Raw genomic sequence first — 21,728 nt, 5'->3', positions numbered from 1 at the left:
AGTGGGCGGACCTGTCTCAAGTAGGACCTCCGGAGCTCTGGCAGCGTGTGTGTGCTGGCTTGTCGACCCCCATCTTGAAAAAGGGCGCACTAACGAGGGCAACCCTTGGATTTCCAATGGCTAGAGGACTGCTTAGAATCGTCTGTTTGGGCTCCAGCTCTTATATTTGGAGTCTCCTTGTTTTGTGGCCAACTTGATGTGGGCCTCCGGAGGGTGAGCAGTAATGTGCTAATAATAGCTAGCACTTTTGAGCGCTTACTGTGTGCCTGGCAGTGCATTAAACACATATGTTTCTTATTTTAATTCTCACACCGTCCCTGTAAGGTAGGTACTGTTAGTAAACTGTCAAGTATAGATAACCAGTGAGTAGTAGAGCCAAGACTCCGATCCTGGCACTGAATCACGATGCTATCTATAAACTGGTGAAAGAAAGCGACCAGTCTTTTTAGGATTTTATTTACCTAGATAGCAACATTATGATTATATTCAAGACAGATCAGGTTGCAGTCTATAAAGAAACTGCGTTAAGTCCCAGGGGCAAACAAAGTATAATCAGTGTCCAGAAGTAAAAGATGAATAACCAAAAGAGGGAATTACATAGATTAAGAACAATCTCTGAAGGCTGTGCTCCCTTCAAGGAAAAACCTGGTTCCATTTAGCTTCGATTCTGACATGTGATTTTCCCAAAATTAGTGTTATTCTGAAGGGAGCCTGTAGAAAAGTAGTCCTGATTTGGTAACTCTATGTCTTTGAACTTGAAACTAGTCCTTCCCAATTCAGAATTAGCGCCATTTTCCCTTTTTTAAATGGGTTTGCAGTTGTCTGTCTAAACAGCTGGTCTGTAGAGCTGCCCTATCTGTTTTTTCTGTGCTCAACCATCATTAAGCTACTTCTTTGATAACGTAATACACAGAATGTCTGAAAGCCAACAGCTGTTCAGATCTGAAGGTCTGTGGGAGCCCGCCTACCAATGAGGTTGTTTTTCAGCGACACTAAATGATTTGGAGGACAAGCAGTAGGGTTACTGCAGGTTTTGACCAACTCGGATTCAAAGGACAACCCTCCCAAAGAATCAGGAGTGTCTGGAATGTCAAGTGGATGGAAGTCTCCCTGTGAAGGAGGGAGCGTTCTGATTGTGCTCTCCCTGAGCTGGCCCTTGACGTTACCTTTAGGAGGTGATGCCTGCTTTTCATTTTCTGCAGAGGGACCCCAAGTAGCACGAAGCCATTTCGGTTTCCAGGTGTAGTTAGCTGGCAGAGAGAAAGCTGTTTGGGGTGACTGCCCCGTGTGGTTGTTCAGATCTATAGGATCACCTGGAAGAGAACAGTGACCTTTAGAGTAGTGGTTCCTTTTGCTGTCTTTGCCATCAATTTCTCTTTTTCTCCTCAACTGGTTACCATTAACTTCTTTTCCAGATATTTTATGAGTGTCTCCTTTATTACTTGAGTTGATGTTTTGAAGATGACCACAGGTAGTACTAAGCATACACATCTCAGAAAGTAGCGTTTCCTGTTCATCCAAAATGCCTTTGTCATCATTTCCACTGTGATTATCTGGATCTGTCTGAAATGCAGGTGGGTTTAAACCAGGGTACGCTGCTGTGTGTGTTTGCTTTTCCACTAACAGATTGTAATCAGGTGCAGAAGAGAATCGTTTCAGTGAATTTGCAGATGTGTTTTGATATTTGGCAAGGTTTTGTTTTGACTTGTTAGTACAAAGTTCATTATGTTCATCCTTCAATTTATATTGTCCCCAAAGCCCTCTTTTAATCTTTTTAAAACCTAGATGGAATATTTCTAGAACATTTAAGAAAAGTGAAACAGTAGCTATGGATTGCATAAATAATAGGAATATCGTCTTTTCTGTGGGTCTTGAGACAAAACAATCAATTATATTTGGACACGGGTGGCCGTGGCATTTAAATAGAGGCTCTAAGTGAAATCCATATAAAAGATACTGTCCAATCATGAACCCAATTTCAACCACAGAGCGAGTGAGAATGTGTATCACATAAGTGCAGAGCAAGGTTCCTCTGAGTGGAGCTTTATTTAGTTTCCTTTGCTCAAGCTGATGCAGTTCTTGCTCCAGTCTCTTCCGATCCCCAGGCATTTCAAGCTCTACCTCCTCCAGTTCACCCCTCAGTTGAGCTTTCTTCATCTGCCTCTCCTTCTCCAGAACTCTCAGTTGGTACAAAGCATGGCCCATGTAGACCAGGGATGGTGAAGACACAAATATCACCTGCAAAACCCAGTATCTAATGAGGGAGATAGGAAAGGCCTGATCATAGCATACATTTCTGCAGCCGGGTTGTTCTGTATTACAGATGAAGCCAGACTGCTCATCATTCCAGACATCTTCAGCAGCTACACCCAAAACAAGCATTCGAAATATGAACAGGACGGTGAGCCACATCTTTCCAATCATGGTGGAGTGGATGTGAACTTCCTCCAGAATGCCTCCAAGGAAATTCCAGTCCCCCATGTTTATTTAGTCAGCCATCTTAGCTCTGAACCCCATCAAATAGGAGGCAGATAAGTTCTTCCATTCTGAGGGGTGTGCTATTTCTTAAGGCAAACCTATGGCCAAAATATGAACAAATCATCACTCTTTCAGCATGCTGGTTGCTCTACTTTTTTCCCTAGAAAGTTGTAATAATCTGTTACCAAGAATATGTTTAAGATGTCAGGAATATAAAATAATTTATGTTTAGACCTTACAATGCAATGGGGAAAAAAAAGATACCTGGAGGAGGGGTGTATATATTCCCTCCTATGAAGAATAGAATTATAGGAATTCCTGTAAGAAAAGAGTCTTCTTACTCAGCTGAAGTTTGTTGTTTTATTTTTTTTAACTGAGAACTTTTGGAGAGGTTCCTAAAACTACTGACTTGATCTTACAAACCTATTAAGATTATTTTATATAAAAACTATAACCAAAGTCAACGATTTTAAAATCTCATTTATGCACAAAGGAAAAGGCATGTTTCATTTCATAATCCAGTAAGATACAGCATTTAAAGAAACCAAAAGAAACAAATCTGGCTCTCACTATAAGAATGTAGATTAGTTTTTTAATCCACATTTAAATGTCTAAATTCTAGTTTCTTTCTGGCAGTTTTTGAGCATTTTCAGAAATCATTTCAGTAATATATTTATGAATATTTATGAAATTATTACTAACTTTGCTGTGAAAATTTTCCAAAAATTCTCAACTATTTTGTACTACCAGGATGTTATTAGATATTGCTTGAAATAAATGGATCATTGGTATGGTGGTAGTATTATAGAAATTTTCATTATAACAGTATTTGACCTTTTTAAGACATGTAGCTTGCTTTGTGGAGGGAGCAGTGGGGCGAGTTATAATATAGATGCTTGGATTATGAGCCAGTAGGTTCCATATTAGAGTTGATACCCTAGGATATCTAAGAGAAAGTATATCCCAAAGGAAAGAAAAAAAGAGTGAATGTTTTCATTCACTTTCATTTAACATATAAATGTATGTCCTATATCCCTTATAGAAAGGGAAATGATACACAATCAAGCAACATACTGGGATATTATAGCTACAAGATATGTGCATCACTAAAATCCTATGAGGTAGGTATGTTGTTCCCCCATTTTACAGATCAGGAAACTGAGGCACACCTTAAGTTACCCAAGATTACACAGCTAGAACTGGTATTCAAACTCAATCACTGTGGCTCTAAAGTCAGCTCTTAACTGTTTTACTAGACTGTTATTTTTCCTCTCTAAGCACACTTGAAATTTTCATGAAAGAGATATTAAGAAATCATCTGTTTTCTCTTACAAGTTTCATTATTTACATTAGGTATGTCAAATAGTGAAAGTTTTGACTTTTTAAATAACAGGTTCTAGAGTCTTTAGTTCCTTTTTGAAAGCTTTATATAGTTCAGAAGACTTGCAGAAGCATCAAACTTCTAAAATTGAGTTGTATTCCTGAGATAGAGAAAATTTCTATTTGATTTTATATACTTATATACTTTATATACTTATATACTTATATACTTTATATACTTTATATACTTTATATATATATATATGACTTTATATACTTATATACTTTATATATACTTTATAAAATTTTTTATATATATATAAAATATATATACTATATACTTTATAAAATTTCTATTTGACTTTATATACTTTATATACTCTTTGACCCAACAATCCAAAGCATTTTAAAGTGTAAGCAAAGATATTATTCTTGTTGTTTATAATAATCATAACTTGAAAATATCCAAAATAATTATCAATACAAGAAAGACTGTATTGTTCATATAAATAATAGTACATCCACAGTGTGGTACTATGCAACCAATAGAAGTAATAAATATATACTAACATAAAAAGACATTGATATATCGTTTCAGTAACATTGACATTATAAAATATAGAATAATATGGCCCCATTATTGTAAATTTATTTATATGTAGAGATGCGTCCAATAAAGCCTAGGATATTCATCAAAATATTAACTATGATTATCTCTGGGTAGTGTGATTACAACTGACTTAATTTTTTATAATTATATATTTTTTAATTTTTTCTTTTACCATGAGCACTTTACTGTTAAAATCACCAAAGGAAATTAAAGTTTTTTTTTTTCCTTAAAGGACAAGTGCATGGTATTTCCTGAAAGAAGAAGTACTATTATTTAGCTTCAAATCTTAGGTCCTAAAGCTTTCATAGCAAATGACACAAATACTAATATACACAGATACAGTACTATAGAGTTCAAAAGAAAACAAAAAAATTTCAAATGACTCTTAATTAGCTAAGACGGAGAGATTAACACAGACCTTTCTCAGTTTAGGTAAACCTGAAGCAGATCATGCTTAAAAGTTATACCACAGCCATCTTCAGCTTAATCTCTGAATGTGTCCCTTTGCAGATGTAGAGCAGATTCAGTTTGGTTCAGTGCAGTGAGTGAGTCAGGCATCAGCTAAAATCCATCTCCCTGTCTTCATTCCTGCTTCTAAAATAGCGCTACCCAAGGGAACTTTTTTTTTTTTAATCCGGTGGAACTTTTTGCAGCAATGTTGGAATAGACTCCATCTGCACTGTCCAATAAGATGGCCACTAGAAACACATAGCTACTGAGCACTTGCAACGTGGCTTGTGTAACAGAGGCACTGAGTTTTAAATTTTATTTAATTTAATTAAATGTAAATAGCTACATGTGCTTAGTGGCTACCTTATCGGGCAGCACACATAAAGAATATTTCCAACATTTCTAATACTACGGCACAGTTTAGGAGACTAAAATTATGAGCCCCAAATTAAGCTGAATAAATGGCTCCTCTATAATTCAGAGATGTCACATTTAAAACACCAGATGTTTGTGTGCTTTTTTAATGGTAACTTTGCCCCCCGGGGAACCCAGAAAGACATCACAGTTTTTGGTAATGTGAACGATGTTTCTAGTACCAAAATAATCTAACTAGATAATAACTTCTTAGTCATCAGTCTTAATAATCAATGGGTCATGTCCGATTTCATAGTTAGATGAATCCTGTTTCTCTGTCTAGTTTTCTATTATTAACAATTACATTGCACTTTAGGTCATTAAAGATCTCTCTTCAGAGCTAGTGACCTAGTGGGTTGGCAATGGCAGATAAATATTTCTTCCCTGGGCTTCTTTGCCAACTATAGCTAATTTTCAAATTAAATGCAACCCTTTCATCAGGAAAAAATATATATATATTCATATTTGTATATTATGTATTATATAAATTATATATTATGTGTAATATATAAATTGTTAGTAAACTTAAAAAACACTAAGCTTCATTAGTAGTCAGAGAAATACAAATTAAAATAAAGTATTATTTTTAACTATCAAAATGTAAATTTTTTCAAGTTTTATAATACCGGCTTTTGGCAAAAGTATGAGGAAGCTGTTACTCTCATATGCTATCAGTAAGAATATAAATGTATACAGCTGTTTAAAAGGTAATTCAGGGGCTTCCCTGGTGGCGCAGTGGTTAAGAATCCGCCTACCAATGCAGAGGACACGGTTCGAGCCCTGGTCTGGGAAGATCCCACATGCCGCAGAGCAGCTAAGCTCGTGCACCACAACTACTGAGCCTGCGCTCTAGAGCCCGTGAGCCACAACTACTGAGCCCGCGTGCCACAACTACTGAAGCCTGCATGCCTAGATCCTGTGCTCCGCAACAGGAGACACCACCGCAATGAGAAGCCAGCACACCGCAGCACACCGCAACGAAGAGTAGCCGCTCGCCGCAACTAGAGAAAGCCCCAGCAACAAAGACTCAACTGAGCCAAAAATTAATTAATTAATTTTTAAAAAGGTAATTTAGAGGGCTTCCCTGGTGGCGCAGTGGTTGAGAGTCCACCTGCCGATGCAGGGGACGCGGGTTCGTGCCCTGGTCTGGGAGGGTCCCACATGCCGTGGAGCGGCTGGGCCTGTGAGCCATGGCCGTTGGGCCTGCGCGTCCGGAGCCTGTGCTCCACGATGGGAGAGGCCACAACAGGGAGAGGCCCACATACCGCAAAAAAAAAAAAAAAAAAAAAAAAAAAAGGTGATTTAGGGAATTCCCTGGTGGTCTAGTGGTTAGGACTTGGAGCTTTCACTGCCATGGCCCGCGTTCAATCCTTGGTCAGGGAACTAAGATCCCACAAGCCACGTGGCACGGCCAAAAAAGAAAAAGGTAGTTTAAATCTATCAGAATTAACATAGCATTTCTGCTTCTGGATGCTTGAAATATCCATTCATTCATTCATTCATTCTCAAAGACACACTGCACGTACTAGGATGTTCACATAGCACTGTTGGTAATAGTACAAAATCAGCAACAACTTAAGTGTTCAATAGAGGAATGGTTAAATAAACTATTACATCTTTATCATTAGCAATTCAGAGAATAAAGATCTCTAGGAACTAACAGAAAGATCCCTAAGTCATATTACAAAGCAAGTTACAGAACAATACATGTAGTGTGATCTCATTTATCTTGTTAAAAACCTTCATTTCAGGGCTGAGCTTCCCTGGTGGCGCAGTGGTTGAGAGTCCACCTGCCGATGCAGGGGACACAGGTTCGTGCCCCGGTCCGGGAGGATCCCACATGCCGTGGAGCGGCGAGGCCCGTGATCCATGGCCGCTGAGCCTGCGCGTCCGGAGCCTGTGCTCCGCAACGGGAGAGGCCACAGCAGTGAAAGGCCCGTGTACCGCAAAAAAAAAAAAACACTTCATTTCATATGTACATTTAAATAGCTAAAACAGCGAGATCGACCCAAACCTTTCTTAGTTTAGGTAAATCTGAGAAGCAAATCATGCTTTGAGAAGTTATACCAAAGTCATCTTCAACTTGTTCTCTGAATTTATCCCTTGGGGGGCATAGAGCAGATTCAGTGCAGTTCAATGCAATGAGTGAGTCAGCCATCAACTGAAAGCCATTTCCCTTTCTGCTCATCCTGAGTCGAAAAAGGTCTAGGAGAATATACACCCAACTGTTGACAATGGTCATCACAAGGGAAAAGAGCAGGTTTGGGATGGAAAGGTAAAAGAGTTTCTAAGCTCTTTGTTTAACCAAGAACATAACTGTATTCTCATACTCAAATTTTAAAGAATTCTGAAACAAATCCCAGATCAGCTTTTCTCAAAATGCTAAAATACTACTTTTCTCACTATAATTAAGCATGTATCCTCCTTTCAGAATACAGCAACATGTTTAGGTGGGTTTTAAATAAAACGTGCTTATGATAAAAGAAGAAAAAATTGTATTTCCTGCGTTCAGGTGACCTAAAACTACTATTTTGGAAAAAGAATGGCCAGCAATCTGGGTTCCATACAAGAAAAGGACACAGGCATCCCAGCTTTCAGATATGACATTTTACCTTTTGTAGATACCCACTCATAGAAGAACCACTAGCCACGTAAAGGATGAGAATCTTATCATAGATGAGACTCCAAAAAAAGTCCAGGTACATAGTGTGCACGAGGAAGGTAGTTCCAGGTTCCTTGGGATCCTAGACACACTATTCAAATCTTTTTGTTTTGTTTTGTTTGGCTGCGTTGAGTCTTTGTTGCTGCACATGGGCTTTCTCTAGTTGCAGCGAGTGGGACTACTCATTGCAGTGGCTTCTCGTTGCGGAGCACGGGCTCTACGCAAGCGGGCTTCAGTAGTTGCAGCACGCGGGCTCAGTAGTTGTGGCACATGGGCTTAGCTGCCCACACTATTTGAATCTTAAACTAGCAATCCAGAGAATTCTTCTATAAGGTATTTCTACCATTCTTGGTACACCGTCAGAAAGGTTTCTTCCCATACTCCCATGATACTATTTTTTTTAATATATTTATTTATTTATTTATTTGGCTGTGTTGGGTCTTTGTTGCTGTGCGCCGGCTTTCTCTAGTTGCGGCGAGCGGGGGCTACTCTTCATTGCGCTGCGCGGGCTTCTCATTGCGGTGGCTTCTTTTGTTGCGGAGCACGGGCTCTAGGCGTGCAGGCTTCAGTAGTTGTGGCGCGTGGACTCAGTAGCTGTGGCTCGCAGGCTCTAGAGAGCAGGCTCAGTAGTTGTGGCGCACGGGCTTAGTTGCTCTGCAGCATGTGGGATCTTCCTGGACCAGGACTCGAACCCATGTCCCCTGCATTGGCAGGCGGATTCTTAACCACTGCCCCACCAGGGAAACCCCGCCATGATACAATAAACTTTTGGTATTTGGGGAACACAGCACTGATAGACCAGGAGGGCAGGAGGATATGGGCTGTCAAGTCATTACCAACCTTTAAATCCTGCCCCCTCTTAGACAAGTTACTTGATTTTTTGTAAGAGTTCCCATATCCTCCTCTCTAAGACACAGAGTAATAGCTGCCTTTCTGGGTTGCTAAAAAGATGAGCAATAATGCATACAAAGCATCCCAAACAGTGACTTATCTACTTGAACAGTGATGGAAAGTGATAATCAATAGTCTGACAGATGTGAAAAGTTTTTATTTTCAGCATAGAACATTATTTGTGGATTCTATCAAGCAATCTCTGTAGTATACCCTCCTAGGAGAGTAAGTCTCTTTTAGAGGATACATACCCTCACGCAGCACGCCTGGGAAAGAGCCAATCTTTGGTTCTCACTTCCCTTCCCTTTTCTTTCTTGCTCTTCCCCCTCATGCACAGACGAGCCCCTTCCTTAAACCCTAACTCCTTTTGTAAGCAGTCTTTGAAACTGGCGACTTCAAGGGTGTTTTGTCCTCTTTATAAAATTGTTAGCATTTGCTGGGACTTCTCTGTTTCTTCATAGAGAGTTCTCCAGTTTTTTCCCAGATGGCTCTTTTTATTAATTGGTTTTTGTTAGGGGCAAGTCAGTTCGCTGGGGATAGGAAAATGTTGAAAAACACGGCAAATAAGACGCAAGCTAAATAAGCTGCAATTGCTATCCAAAACCTTGGATCTTTCAGCAGTGCCTTATCAAAGCAGCTGAACACGGTATAACCAATGGACATCCCAGCAAATCCACCTGCAATGTGAGCTGCAAAAGACACCTTGAGAAAAAAGGGCAAAAAATGGGAATAAGTGAAGAAAATGTTAATTGCATATTTCAGCTGTTTAAGAAACAAATACCATCCCAGTCAAAGAGTCTTAAAAGTCTGAACAGCAAGGTGGTGAGACAAAAGAGACAAAAAAACTCCATGTGCACAGAGAGGAGATATTCCAAATCATGCAAAGCTAAAAAAAATATCAGTTCACTGACTCTGAGTACACAAGACAGAGCCATCATTTTTCTTTATTCTTGGTCATCATTGCGTTTAGGATGGTTCTATATAAGGCCAACCAAGAGAGTAAGAGTTGAGGTGCCATGAGGGATCTCTATAGGAGCATAATCTGATCCCACATAAATGGCATGTCTAAATTAAAAAGTACACACAGATAGCCAAAGAGAAACTACCAAATTCAAAGACCAGTTTCAATAAAACTGGAAATCTTTGTCAGTTTTCTTTTTATTGTAAATTCATCTGGACCCAAATTATTGCTGCTTTCCAGTCTGCATTTTATTCTCTGTGAAGTCCCTTCACTCCTGTTTTTTGGAATAGCTACCAGTATAGCAGGTGCAGAGAACTAGAGCCAGTTGTCAGGGCTATGAGAGAGAGACATGAAAAGGACAATCTAAAAGGCTGATTTCCTCAGGAATTTTCTTAACTTCCAAGTGTAAAACTGACTGTCCTAAATCTCAGAATTGTTGCCCCTATTTGGTGACCCTTTTTAGCTACTGATATGATAGGTAACTTAAAAAATAATAAACTGAACTCACCGGGGACCCATTTGCAGGGACAAAGAACCTTCTGTAGAGAGCAAATCCCATGTCCGACACAACTAGAAGGGAAAACAGCCCAGTGAAGCCCCACGATCTCCAAAATAGTGCGCCAGTTATTTTTGGTTCCCCTCTAGCAATGGTAGCAACGTTTATTGAGACTCTGTGCTAGGTACTGTTCTAAGAGTTTTACATGTACTAACCTGCATCATTAATCCTCACAACAACCCCATGAAATAGGTACTATCATTATCCCATTTTATAGATGTATTGATCCAACAAGTATTTATTGATTATCTCCCATGTGCCAGGCACTACTCTAGATGGTGGAGATATTGCCGTGAACAGATCAGACTGCCTCATGGAACTGGAAGTCTAGTTGGGGAAAGCAAATGAATAAGTAAAACATACAGTATTGTCAAATGGTGCTTAGTGCTATGGAGAACACACAAAGAGAAGAAGGAGAATTGGGAATGCTGGGAGTAGGGTGTGATTTTTTTTTTTTTTTTTTTTTTTTTTTTGGTACGCGGGCCTCTCACTGTTGTGGCCTCTCCCGTTGCGGAGCACAGGCTCCAGATGCGCAGGCTCAGTGGCCATGGCTCATGGGCCTAGCCGCTCCATGGCATGTGGGATCTTCCCGGACCGGGGCACGAACCCGTGTCCCCTGCATCGGCAGGCGGATTCTCAACCACTGTGCCACCAGGGAAGCCCTAGGGTGTGATTTTTAACTGGAGAGTCAGGGAGGATCTCAAGGAGAATATGGCATTTGATAGAGATAAGGGAGCAAGCCATGCTGACCTTTGAAGTAAGAGTCCTCTAGGCAGAGGGAAGTGCAAAGTCCCTAAGGCAGGACCATCCACCTGGTGTGTTTGAGGAATACCAAAGCAGTTGATCTGGTCCCATAGGTGGTTTTCAAAGGATGGTTCCCTGCCCCACTGGGATCCCAGCATCACTGGGAACTTACTAGAAATGAAAATTCTCAGGCCCACCCCAGACTTACTGAACCAGAAACTCTAAAGGTAGGGCTCGGCAGTCTGTGTTTTAACAAGACCTTCGGGTGATTCTGGACTAAAGTTAGGGATAAAGTAGTAGGTGATGAGATCAAACAGAAGCAGATGCAGATCATGTAGGGCCCTTATGGACCACTGTAAGGACTTTGACTTTTATGCTTTGAAACTTTTGAGCACAGGAGTGACATGTCTGACTTATGTTTTTAAAAGATGATTCTGGCTGCTGTATAGGAAACATACTCTAAGGAAGCAAAGACAGGAGCAAGCAGACAAGCTACTTACTACTACTGCAGGAACCCAAGTGAGGAATGACGGTGGCGTTTTATACATAAAGAAACCAAAACACAGAGGTTAAGTACTTGCCCAAGGCCGCCCATCTCAGAGGGAGCAGTGGGATTTGGGAGGCTTCACTCTCACCCACCACACTACTCGCCTCTGATTGCCATCAGGAGAACAGAAGATGGGCCCAAAAAGGAAATGAGTCCACATTTTCTAATGGAACACTGAGAGCCAGAACTTAGACATTCCTCAAATAAGTCAGATCTCTGATGCTAAAAGAGCTTCCAGGTTTCTTGGCTTAGAAGAACTCTGCCCTACATGTGCACTTGGAAACATCTCCTGCAGCTGTCACATTCCACATCCATCCCCCAATTCCCTGTGCTCTACTTAGTGAATGTCCTAGGAGACAGAAAAACCTAGTCCTTGCCTTTGGGAAAACAGCATCAGGACCATGTGTTCTGGCTAGTTTCCCTTTCAATATAGTATTGACACTGAAGTCACTGGATAGAAATTGAGGTCGAGGAGAAGTACTCAATGTTAATTTAATTGTAAATGACTAATCACACAAAATGCTGGATAAATGTGGCTATATTGTTTTTTCGATCATTTGCAATTCCTAATCCAGGGTAAATAACAGAGATAGGGCTAGGAAAGTATAAGAAAACCACTGCTGGAAAACAGGGTTGACTTACTGGAAACAGTTACTTTGGTCTAGTCTTCCACAGTAGGAGACCTCCTTTCAAAAACTCTTTGTAACCCTTAGCATGTCAATTTCTCCATTCAATTTCTCTCTTGTTTTGGCCACTTCTGACTTACACCTGCCTGGCCCTTTCTGCTTCCCAGGGGAGTTTACTTCTAAGCTGCTGCAGTCTCTAAACTGAGACCTGTCTTCCCACCTGAAAAGAAGCCCTCATTCCAATAAACCAAATCACTGTCTTCAATAAAATTTGACACTCATTTTAAAGGGAGCTGCCTTTATACGGATTTTTTTGAAGGATGAAAATGTGAGATTTCCTGAACTTTTTCCGGGGAAGGTCAGATGCTTTGTTAGAAAACAGATCCAACAAATAATGCTTAATGAAGGAAGGTCCTAGGGCCAATTGTCCTTCACAATTAGGAATAATATTTACCATTAAAAAAAACCCAAAAAACTATACATTTTCCCAAGGAAGCATGTTTAAAATTAAAATGTACTTGTATTTCATTAATCCGGAGTTTGTTCTAACTTCTCTCATTTACAATAGTAGGTAAACCAAGCCAAAGAACTTTTAGAAATGGCCTGTGGGGAAGGTTGATGTTAGTGTGTCCTACCTATGTTTGTAGGATATAATAAAACACATCATTCAGTGATTGTATTACTTACCTCAAGAGTGACAAAATGTTTAAAGCAACTATACCCCAATTAAAAAAAGAAAAGAAAGAATGACAGAATGTTACATAAACTATATTTGGAGATAACCCTGTGCATGAGGAAAGAGCTTTTACTCCAACGTTAAAGGGTATTAGAGTATTAAAACCTTTTCCTCACTGAGGGTTTGAGGCTTATTTTACAAAAGTCATTCATAATTACCTGAAAGAAACAGATTGACTGATGACCCAGATAACTTGTGTAAGAATATTTTTCTGTCCAAGGACTTGTCCCTTGGTTCTGGTTGTGACTCAGACGGCTCTGCCTGCACAGCAACTCTCTTAACTCCCAGACATCCGTCCTCCTTTCTGTGCTGACTAGTTTCCCTCACTTTTTGGATTTCTTATGGAGAAAAACAGTATATACGGTATGGTATAAACTAGAAACAAGTCACTTCTTTTCTCTCGGGATGAAATATTGTTTTTACAGTTAAAGCGTTCATAAACTTAATTTAGTCTCTTTTTTGAACTCTTGATACCAATTTGCAGAATCATTTTTTCCTACTATGTGGACAGCCAAAAGCTTAGCCTGTATCAAGTGTCACTTCTGTCTTGGCCTTCAAGTCTGAGCCAACAGTCTGGCCCCAGGGTCAGCCTTCTCCCCGCACCCTCCATGCAGATACAGCTTCAGCAGGAGCAGATCCAGAAATACAAGTTACCAGCTCTGCCTTCACTCTTGTTTGCTTCTACTCTGTATGGCCTGCCACCCGTCCAAAATCCTGACTTTCAGACACGCCTAAAATTCCACCTCTTCTCCAGACTGAACATACCTCCTAAATTCTTTCAGCATGTAATTCTAGACTATCATTCCTGGAGATTTCCAAAGCCACATCAGTCATGCTCCTACTTCCCTGACCCCTCTCTTCCTTCACCTCTGCTCTCATTTTCAGTCCTCAGCCACCACTCCATGCTTATATCCTAGATCAGTTTTTTTTTTTAATCTGAAATTGAGGAAGAAAATGGATTGTATGAATGGTTTTCGAGCTCTGCCTTTCTGACAAAATCATACACAGAATCTAATGTATGAACAAGAAAAATCCAGTATATAAAACATAAATGACAGCAGAAAGTAACACAACATTTTAAATCAACTATACTCGAATAAAAAAAATTTTTTAATAAAAAATTTTAAAAATCCAGGGGCTTCCCTGGAGCCGCAGTGGTTAAGAATCTGCCTGCCAATGCAGGGGACAGGGGTTCAAGCCCTGGTCCGGGAAGATCACACACGCCGCAGAGCAACTAAGCCTATGCGCCACAACTACTGAAGCCCACGTGCCTAGAGCCCGTGCTCCACAACAAGAGAAGCCACCGCAATGAGAAGCCCGCGCACTGCAACAAAGAGTAGCCCTTGCCGCAACTAGAGGAAAGCCTGCGTGCGGCAACGAAGACCCAACGCAGCTAAAGATAAATAAATATTTTAAAAAATATATATATATATATTTTAATCCATAAACGACGGTATTGTGGTTGAAGTGGACGGAGTGCCTCGAGCCCTACTCTCTTGACTCCCCACAGTCCAGAAGGAAACAGAGGCACCTCTAAGAGCCACCAACCAGGGTCTGTGAAAACTCCATTCACACCTGTCTGCTTAGGGCTCTGAAGCCGAACCATTCTTTCTGACTCTAGGCTGATGGTCATCCTACTTGTTAGTGTTTGGGAAGTGTGAGAAGGTCTTCTGACGGTTGAACCCATAAAGTTGAAGGTGTGAAGTGTTCACAGAACACACTTACTTATAAGGACGGTGATGAGTAGTAGTCTGATAATTCCAAAGGCAGGAATCATGCCTCGAAAATTCTTGCAAAGAGATGAATAATAATATAAGCTATCTATTGGCAAATGAAACTTCAACTGTCCTCCCCCTTCATCTGCTTTATCATTTAAAATAAAGTGTGAGTGTCAAATGTTTGCAAAACAGAGCATCCGTGTAACAGCCCAGTTTTCAAATGTAATTTGGGAAGCAAAATGCTGGTGCACTTTGGAGTGAAAATGAAACAGGATATTAAATTCCTTGACATAAAGTAGACACAATTTTATTAGCAGGAAATAATCTAAATATAAGTAACAAAAAATCAACACTTAATAAGTCATAGATAGTTAATGCATGTTGTCAAACTAAATCTGATGGAATATTTCCAAGTTTTTTGGTTAATATTCATTTGATACATCTTTACCCTCTTTCTAAGTAGGAGTTAGCAAAGACAACTAAAATTTGAGTATTACCTTTATTTTTCTAGATAATTTCAAAAAATGTTAAATGTCGGTCGGTCCAAAAACAACCCAGTTGGATTTTAGCTTTGAAAAATCTCACACCAGCTTGCAGTACCCTCGTGTGTTACTAGAGGACAGAGCAGACTCAGAAAGATACTCCCACTTCAGCCCGAGTTACCTCTCCCTTCCCTTTCAAGTTAACTCTCTTCCCAGAGAGTAGAGATGCTGAAATAGCTGTGTTTATTCTAAATCAATTATTTTCAAATTGTTGTGACCATGACCTACAGTAACAAATAATTTACATAACACACATAAATCAAATAGTACTTATCCCTATTACACGTGATGTGTACTGAAATTTTTGTTTGTAAAGGGATTTTCACAATCCCTTCAGCTGTGTTCACAACCACTGATGGGTTGCAATCCAAAGTTTGAAAAACATTTTTCTAAATGACTTCTATTTTTTGAACAGTTTTTTAATTGATTCATATTTCTTCCTCCTAGAGTATCTTTAAAGCACACCTATGTGGTCAAAGGGTTAATTTAGTCAGGATTTTAGCCTGTTTTAAAAAGTGGTTGGCATCTCACATACTATATCAGGGGCGTGTAAAATGGTATGCAACTTTGGAGGCATTTATCAATGAAAATGTAAAGCCTTCACCCAGTAAATCCACTTCTAGGAATTTACCTGCAAAAAGAATCACACAAATGCAAAAAGATAGGTGTGAAAGACCATGCCTTACAGCATTATTTTGAAATGTGAAAAGCTGTAATCACCCGAGATTTCTTTTCAATTAAGGATTAAATGTCGGGATACAGCTATATAGAGCGTGATGTGGAGTGCCTGAAAAGACTGAGCTGGATTTCTGTGTACTGCCATGAGTAGATAGGATACTTTATGTTAAGATGCAGAACAATATAAGGGTAGGTCCATTTTTGTAGCATTACTATTGGTAGAATTTTGAATACACATAGAAAATGTCTGAAAGAATGTATATCAAACTGTTAACAGATACTAAACTGGGAACTTTGACTTCCTATCTTTCAATTTTGAATTTTATTTAATATTCATTATTTTTGAGATCGGGAGAAAAAAATAAAGATAAAATATGAAAGGAAAACTCTTGTGGCCAAATGGAAGATGTGTTCTTAGTAAATATTGATAAATGAAGATGCCCTGAACCAAATACCAGTAATTGTTTAAAAAAAAAAAAAATTTAAGGTCCATAGATTCCACTCCCAAAGTTCTTACCACTAGAACATTCATGAAATAGCCTCCCATCAGAGCATAGACTCCTCCTGAAGCACCCACAAGAGATTTGAGTGGGTCAAAGATGGAGCTGGCTAGAGATCCTAAAGAAATAAAACACAAAGAATCAGATATGACTATAAAAATCATGAAGGATAAATCTTTCTAATCTAAGGTAAAAGTTGGGGAAGCTTGGACAATTATATTAACAAACAACAAATTCACTTTGTCCCTTCCATACTAGAAAAGTATAGCTAGGTGGGCTAACTCCCTCAATTTTTATGAAACATTAAATGTTCAATGTGAAGACAGTATAACGGTGATAAAAACACAGGCTCTGGAGCCAGAATAACCAACTGTGACTTGAGCAAGTTTCTTAACGTCTCTGTGCCTTAGTTTCCCTGTTTACAAAATGGGGGTATTAATAGAACTTACCTCAATGGGTTGTCAGGAGAAGTAAATGAGTTTATATGTGCATCATGCTTAGAACACTCTGTGACATGTATTTTATACTTGTTAGCCATTGTTTCAAAATATCCTACATGTTCAGCCAAAACTATCAAAATACCTGAGACATTCCAACATTTTATTATCTAAAGGCTAGCTTTCTCATGGAGTCAAGATGTGGTCTCAGAATCCTTCTTAACATACTATTCAGTCACATTCACCAGGCAAGATGAAACCTATTGCTAACCCAATCTTATATTGCCTGAACCAAAACAAGACTTTAGAACCACCTTATGAAACTCTGAGGTGTTCTCTCTGTACTGCTTAGTTCTATTCCTCATTCTCTTGCCTTCAAGGCCCTCCTTCATTCCTTAGGATACAACACAATACAATACCTACTTTATGCAAAAAAGACTAAGTGTCTGACCTTAGGAATCTTACAAATGGATGAGCAAACGGTTATCATAAAATGCAGAATATAACAACTACTATGATTTTTTTAATGTAATAAATTTGCTATGGGAGCATTTAGGGAAGAACGACTTTCTCAGCAGAGAGGCAGAAGCCCTGCTACTCTGAGAGGAGGGAGACAGCATTTTGATTAAACTCTGAAGACCCTTTAAGATTGGACAGGGAAAACAAGGGGGAAGAAGGTCAGGACTTGGGGATCTGGAATAGCAAAGACATAGAAACAAAGTTATATGGATGACTGAAGATCAGTGAGAAGTCGTCCATTAGGATTAAAGCAATGGTTTTCAAATGTTAACCTACAAACTAGGGCTGGGGTGGTTGTGTCTTAATCATGAAAAATTTATTTTTAAAATACAGATGTCCACTTCTGGCCACAGTGAAGTGCCAAGGATAAAATTTTTCCTCCTGCTTGAAACAGCTGAAAGTAGTGGACAAAATACACGAAACAATGGTCTTCAAGATACTGGACATCAGATAACAAAGGACAGTGAATCCTGGGAAACAAGAAATAAATAAGATGAGTTGACTAATTGCCCAGCTTACTGCCTTGAGAGAGACTGTAGGCTACAGTGCATGAAGGGGGAACCTAGGCAGATCACAGTAAACTTTAAGTTGATGAGATAGAGTCTAGAGTCTAGAGTCTAGGTCCATATAGATCCAGGCAGCTAGAGTTCAGACTGCTTCCAAGTAACTTAACTGAGTTACAGAACAAATCTAAGGAATGTTTATAGGCATATAATAATATCCACCATCCAAAGATAAAATGTCTAGCATCCAGAAAAAAATTGTCAGACATGCAAAGAAACAGGAAAGTATGACCCATAATGAAGAGAAAAAAATCAATTAAAACCTAACAAAACTGGGAATTCCCTAGAGGTCCAGTGGTTAGAACTCCAAGCTGTCACTGCTGAGGGCCTGGGTTCAATCCCTGGTTGGGGAACTAAGACCCCACAAGCCATGTGGCACAGCCAGAAAACAAAAAACAAAAACAAACAGACAAAAAAACCTACCAAAACTGAAAGAAGAGTTACCATAGATGATCCAGCAATCCCATTCCTAGGCAAATATCTGGAGAAAACTATAACTTGAAAACATACATGCACTGCAATGTTCACTGCAGCACTAGTTACAATAGCCAAGACATGGAAGCAACCTAAATGTTCATCAACAGATGAACGGATAAAGAAGATGAGGTTAAAAAAAAAAAAAAAAAAAAAGAAGTGGTATACATACACAGTGGAATAGCACTCAGCCATAAAAAAAGAATGAAAACAATGCCATTTGCAGCAACATGGACGGACATAGAGATTATCATACTACATGAAGTAAGCTAGACAGAAAGACAAATATAATATGATATCACCTATATGTGGAATCTTTTTTTTTTTAACATCTTTATTGGAGTATAATTGCTTTACAATGGTGTGTTAGTTTCTCCTTTATATGGAATCTTTAAAAAATGATACAAATGAACTTATTTTCAATAGAGAAATAGACGCACAGGCATAGAAAACAAATTTATGGTTATTAAAAGGGAGGGGGAGGGATAAATTAGGAGTTTGAGATTAACATACACACACTATTATATATAAAATAGATAACCAACAAGGACCTACTGTATAGCACAGGGAAATATACTCAATATCTAGTAGTAACCTATAAGGGAAAAGAATCTGGAAAATATATATATATATATATGTATATATCTGAATCACTTTGCTGTAAACCTGAAACTAACACAATATTGTAAATCAACTATACTTCAATTAAAAAAAAAAAAACCTACCAAAACTGACACAGGTGTAAGATTTAGCAAGTAAGGGCGATAAATAATTATTACAACTATATTCTCTATGTTCAAAAGTTAAATAGCACTATATAAGAAATGAAACAGGCTCAAATCAAACTTCTAAAGATGAAAACTACAATGTCTAAAATGAAAACATAAACTTGTTCAGTTGATTGGCTGATTAGACATTGCAGAAGAATAGATTAGTGAACATGAAGACATGGCAATAAAACTATCCAAAATAAAACACACAGAGAAGGATATTTTTTAAAATGCATACAGCATTAATGAGCTATAGGTCAATTTCAAGCAGTCTTCTGATATGTATAATAATAAATACATAATTGGAGTCCCCAGAAAAGAGGAATGAAAGCAGATACAGAAAAAAATACTTGAAGAAATTACGGCCAAAGTTTTTCCAAAGTTTTATGAAAACTATAAACCCACAGATCCACGAACCTCAACAAATCCCAAACACAAGAGATGTGAAGAAAAGCACACCAAGGCATAACAAAATCACATTCTCAAAACAGTTAAAATGCTTAAAAGCATCCAGAACAAAAAGACACGCTTCATACTGAGAAACAAAGGTAAGAATGACAACAGATTTCTCATTGGAAACAATGCAAATAAGAAAACAACATTTTAAAGTACTGAAAGAAAAATACTGTCAAGCTATAATTCCAAACCTAATAAAATATATTACAACAATGAAGGCAAAATAAAGACTTTTTTTTCAGACATACAGAGGCTGAAAGTATTAATGACTAACAGACCCATGCTAAAAGAAATGTTAAAGGAAATCCTCAGGAAGACAAAAAAAGATATCAGATGGAAATATGGAGCTACACAAAGGAATGAAGAGCATTAGAAATGGTAAGGATGTGGGCAAATATACAAGATTTTGTTATTATTTAAATCTCTTTAGAAGTTCATTGTTTAACAGTTAAACTATTAGACTAACTACTAGGAATAATAAGGGAACTTATCAAGGCTGGAGGATACAAGATCAATATACAAAAAATGAACTGCATTTCTATGTAATAGCAATGAAAAATCAGAAGTAGAAATTTTAAAAATAGTACCATTTACAGTATATCAAAAATATGAAATATAGAAATAAATCTGACCCCAAAAATGTGCAAGACCTAAACACTGAAAACAAAAAAGATGTTGAAAGGAATTTTGAAAGACCTAAATAAATAGAAATCTATACCTTGTTCATGGGTTGGAAGACTCCGATATTGTTAAAATGTCAATTCTCCCCAAGTTGATCTAAAGATTCATTGCAATCCAAATCAAAATCCCAGTAGACTTTTTTGTAGAAATTGACAAACTGATTCTAAAGTTCACATGGAAATGCAAAGGACCTAGAATAACCAAACCAACTTTGAAAAAGAGCAGAGTTGGAGCACTGACACATCCCAATTTCAAGACTTAATAGAAAACTACAGTAATCAAGACAGTATGGTATTGGTGTAAAGATATACAAATATATGAGGGAAACACAACAGAAAGTCCAGAAATAAACCCACATATATATGGACAATTGATTCTGACAAGATGCAAAGGCAATTCAGTAAAGAAAGGATTGTCTTCTCAGCCAATGATGCTGGGAAAGTTAGACATTTACATTCAAAAAAGTGACACTTCAATCCATACCTTGCACCATGTATAAAAATGGATCGTATACCTAGATGTAAAGCCTAAGATTATAAAACTTCTAGAACAAAACACAGAGAAAATCTTTGTGACCTTGGGCTAGGCAAAATTTCTTAAATATGACACTAAAAGCATAATTCCTAAAATTTAAAAACTGATAAATTATACTTAATCAAAATTCAAAAATTTGACTCTTCAGAAGATACTGTTAAGAGAATGAAAAGACAAGCAGCAAACTAGAAGGCAATATTTGTAAGTCACATGTGTGATAAAGAACTTTTAATAGGGACTTCCCTGGTGGCACAGTGGCTAAGAATCCACCTGACAATGCAGGGGACAAGGGTTCAGTCCCTGGTCCAGGAAGATCCCACATGCTGCAAAGCAACTAAGCCCGTGTGCCACAACTACTAAGCCTGTGCTCTAGAGCCCATGAGCCCACGTGCCACAACTACTGAAGCCCACGTACTCTAGGGCCTGCATGACACAACTACTGAGCCCGCATGCTGCAACTACTGAAGACCAAGTGCCTAGAGCCCATGCTCTGCAAGAAGAGAAGCTACCACAATGAGAAGCCCGTGTACTGCAATGAAGAGTATCCCCCTGCTCGCCGCAACTAGAGAAAGCCCACATGCAGCAATGAAGACCCAACGCAGCCAAAAATAAAAAAGAAATTGTAATAATAATATATAATATACAATAAGGAATGTAAAGGAATGCAATTCAATTTTTTTTATTTGGTTGCGCTGGGTCTTAGTTGCGGCAGGCAGGCTCCTTAGTTGCAGCATGTGGGCTTCCTTAGCTGTGGCATGCAAACCCTTAGTTGCGGCATGCATGTGGGACCTAATTCTCTGACCAGGGATCGAACCCAGGCCCCCTGCATTGGGAGTGCAGAGTCTTAACCACTGCACCACC

At 38.7% G+C, this 21,728-nt stretch overlaps 2 protein-coding genes across 2 annotated transcripts in view; both read right to left on the bottom strand.

Annotated features, from left to right (window-relative positions):
* Nucleotides 1–936: 936 nt before the first annotated feature.
* Nucleotides 937–2,481, bottom strand: GJA9 (gap junction protein alpha 9). The gene has a single exon (XM_022575301.3). The coding sequence runs from the start codon at nucleotides 2,479–2,481 to the stop codon at nucleotides 937–939; it is 1,545 nt and encodes a 514-aa protein (XP_022431009.2).
* Nucleotides 2,482–9,344: 6,863 nt separating this feature from the next.
* The window catches only part of RHBDL2 (rhomboid like 2), a 55,236-nt gene continuing 42,852 nt past the window's right edge, over nucleotides 9,345–21,728 (bottom strand). Inside the window, exons 3-4 of the mRNA XM_089895717.1 lie at nucleotides 16,451–16,551; nucleotides 9,345–9,527 (exon numbers count right to left, since the gene is read on the bottom strand). Coding sequence (XP_089751843.1) covers nucleotides 9,348–9,527; nucleotides 16,451–16,551 — 281 coding nt within the window. The 3' untranslated portion in view covers nucleotides 9,345–9,347. The remainder of the gene's footprint in view (nucleotides 9,528–16,450; nucleotides 16,552–21,728) is intronic.

Source organism: Delphinapterus leucas, chromosome 1, assembly GCF_059928025.1.
Source record: "Delphinapterus leucas isolate spDelLeu-1000000601 "Yukka" chromosome 1, BTC_Dleu_Yukka2, whole genome shotgun sequence".
Classification (NCBI taxonomy): Eukaryota; Metazoa; Chordata; class Mammalia; order Artiodactyla; family Monodontidae; genus Delphinapterus; species Delphinapterus leucas.
This window is presented reverse-complemented; position numbering and strand designations above follow the sequence as displayed.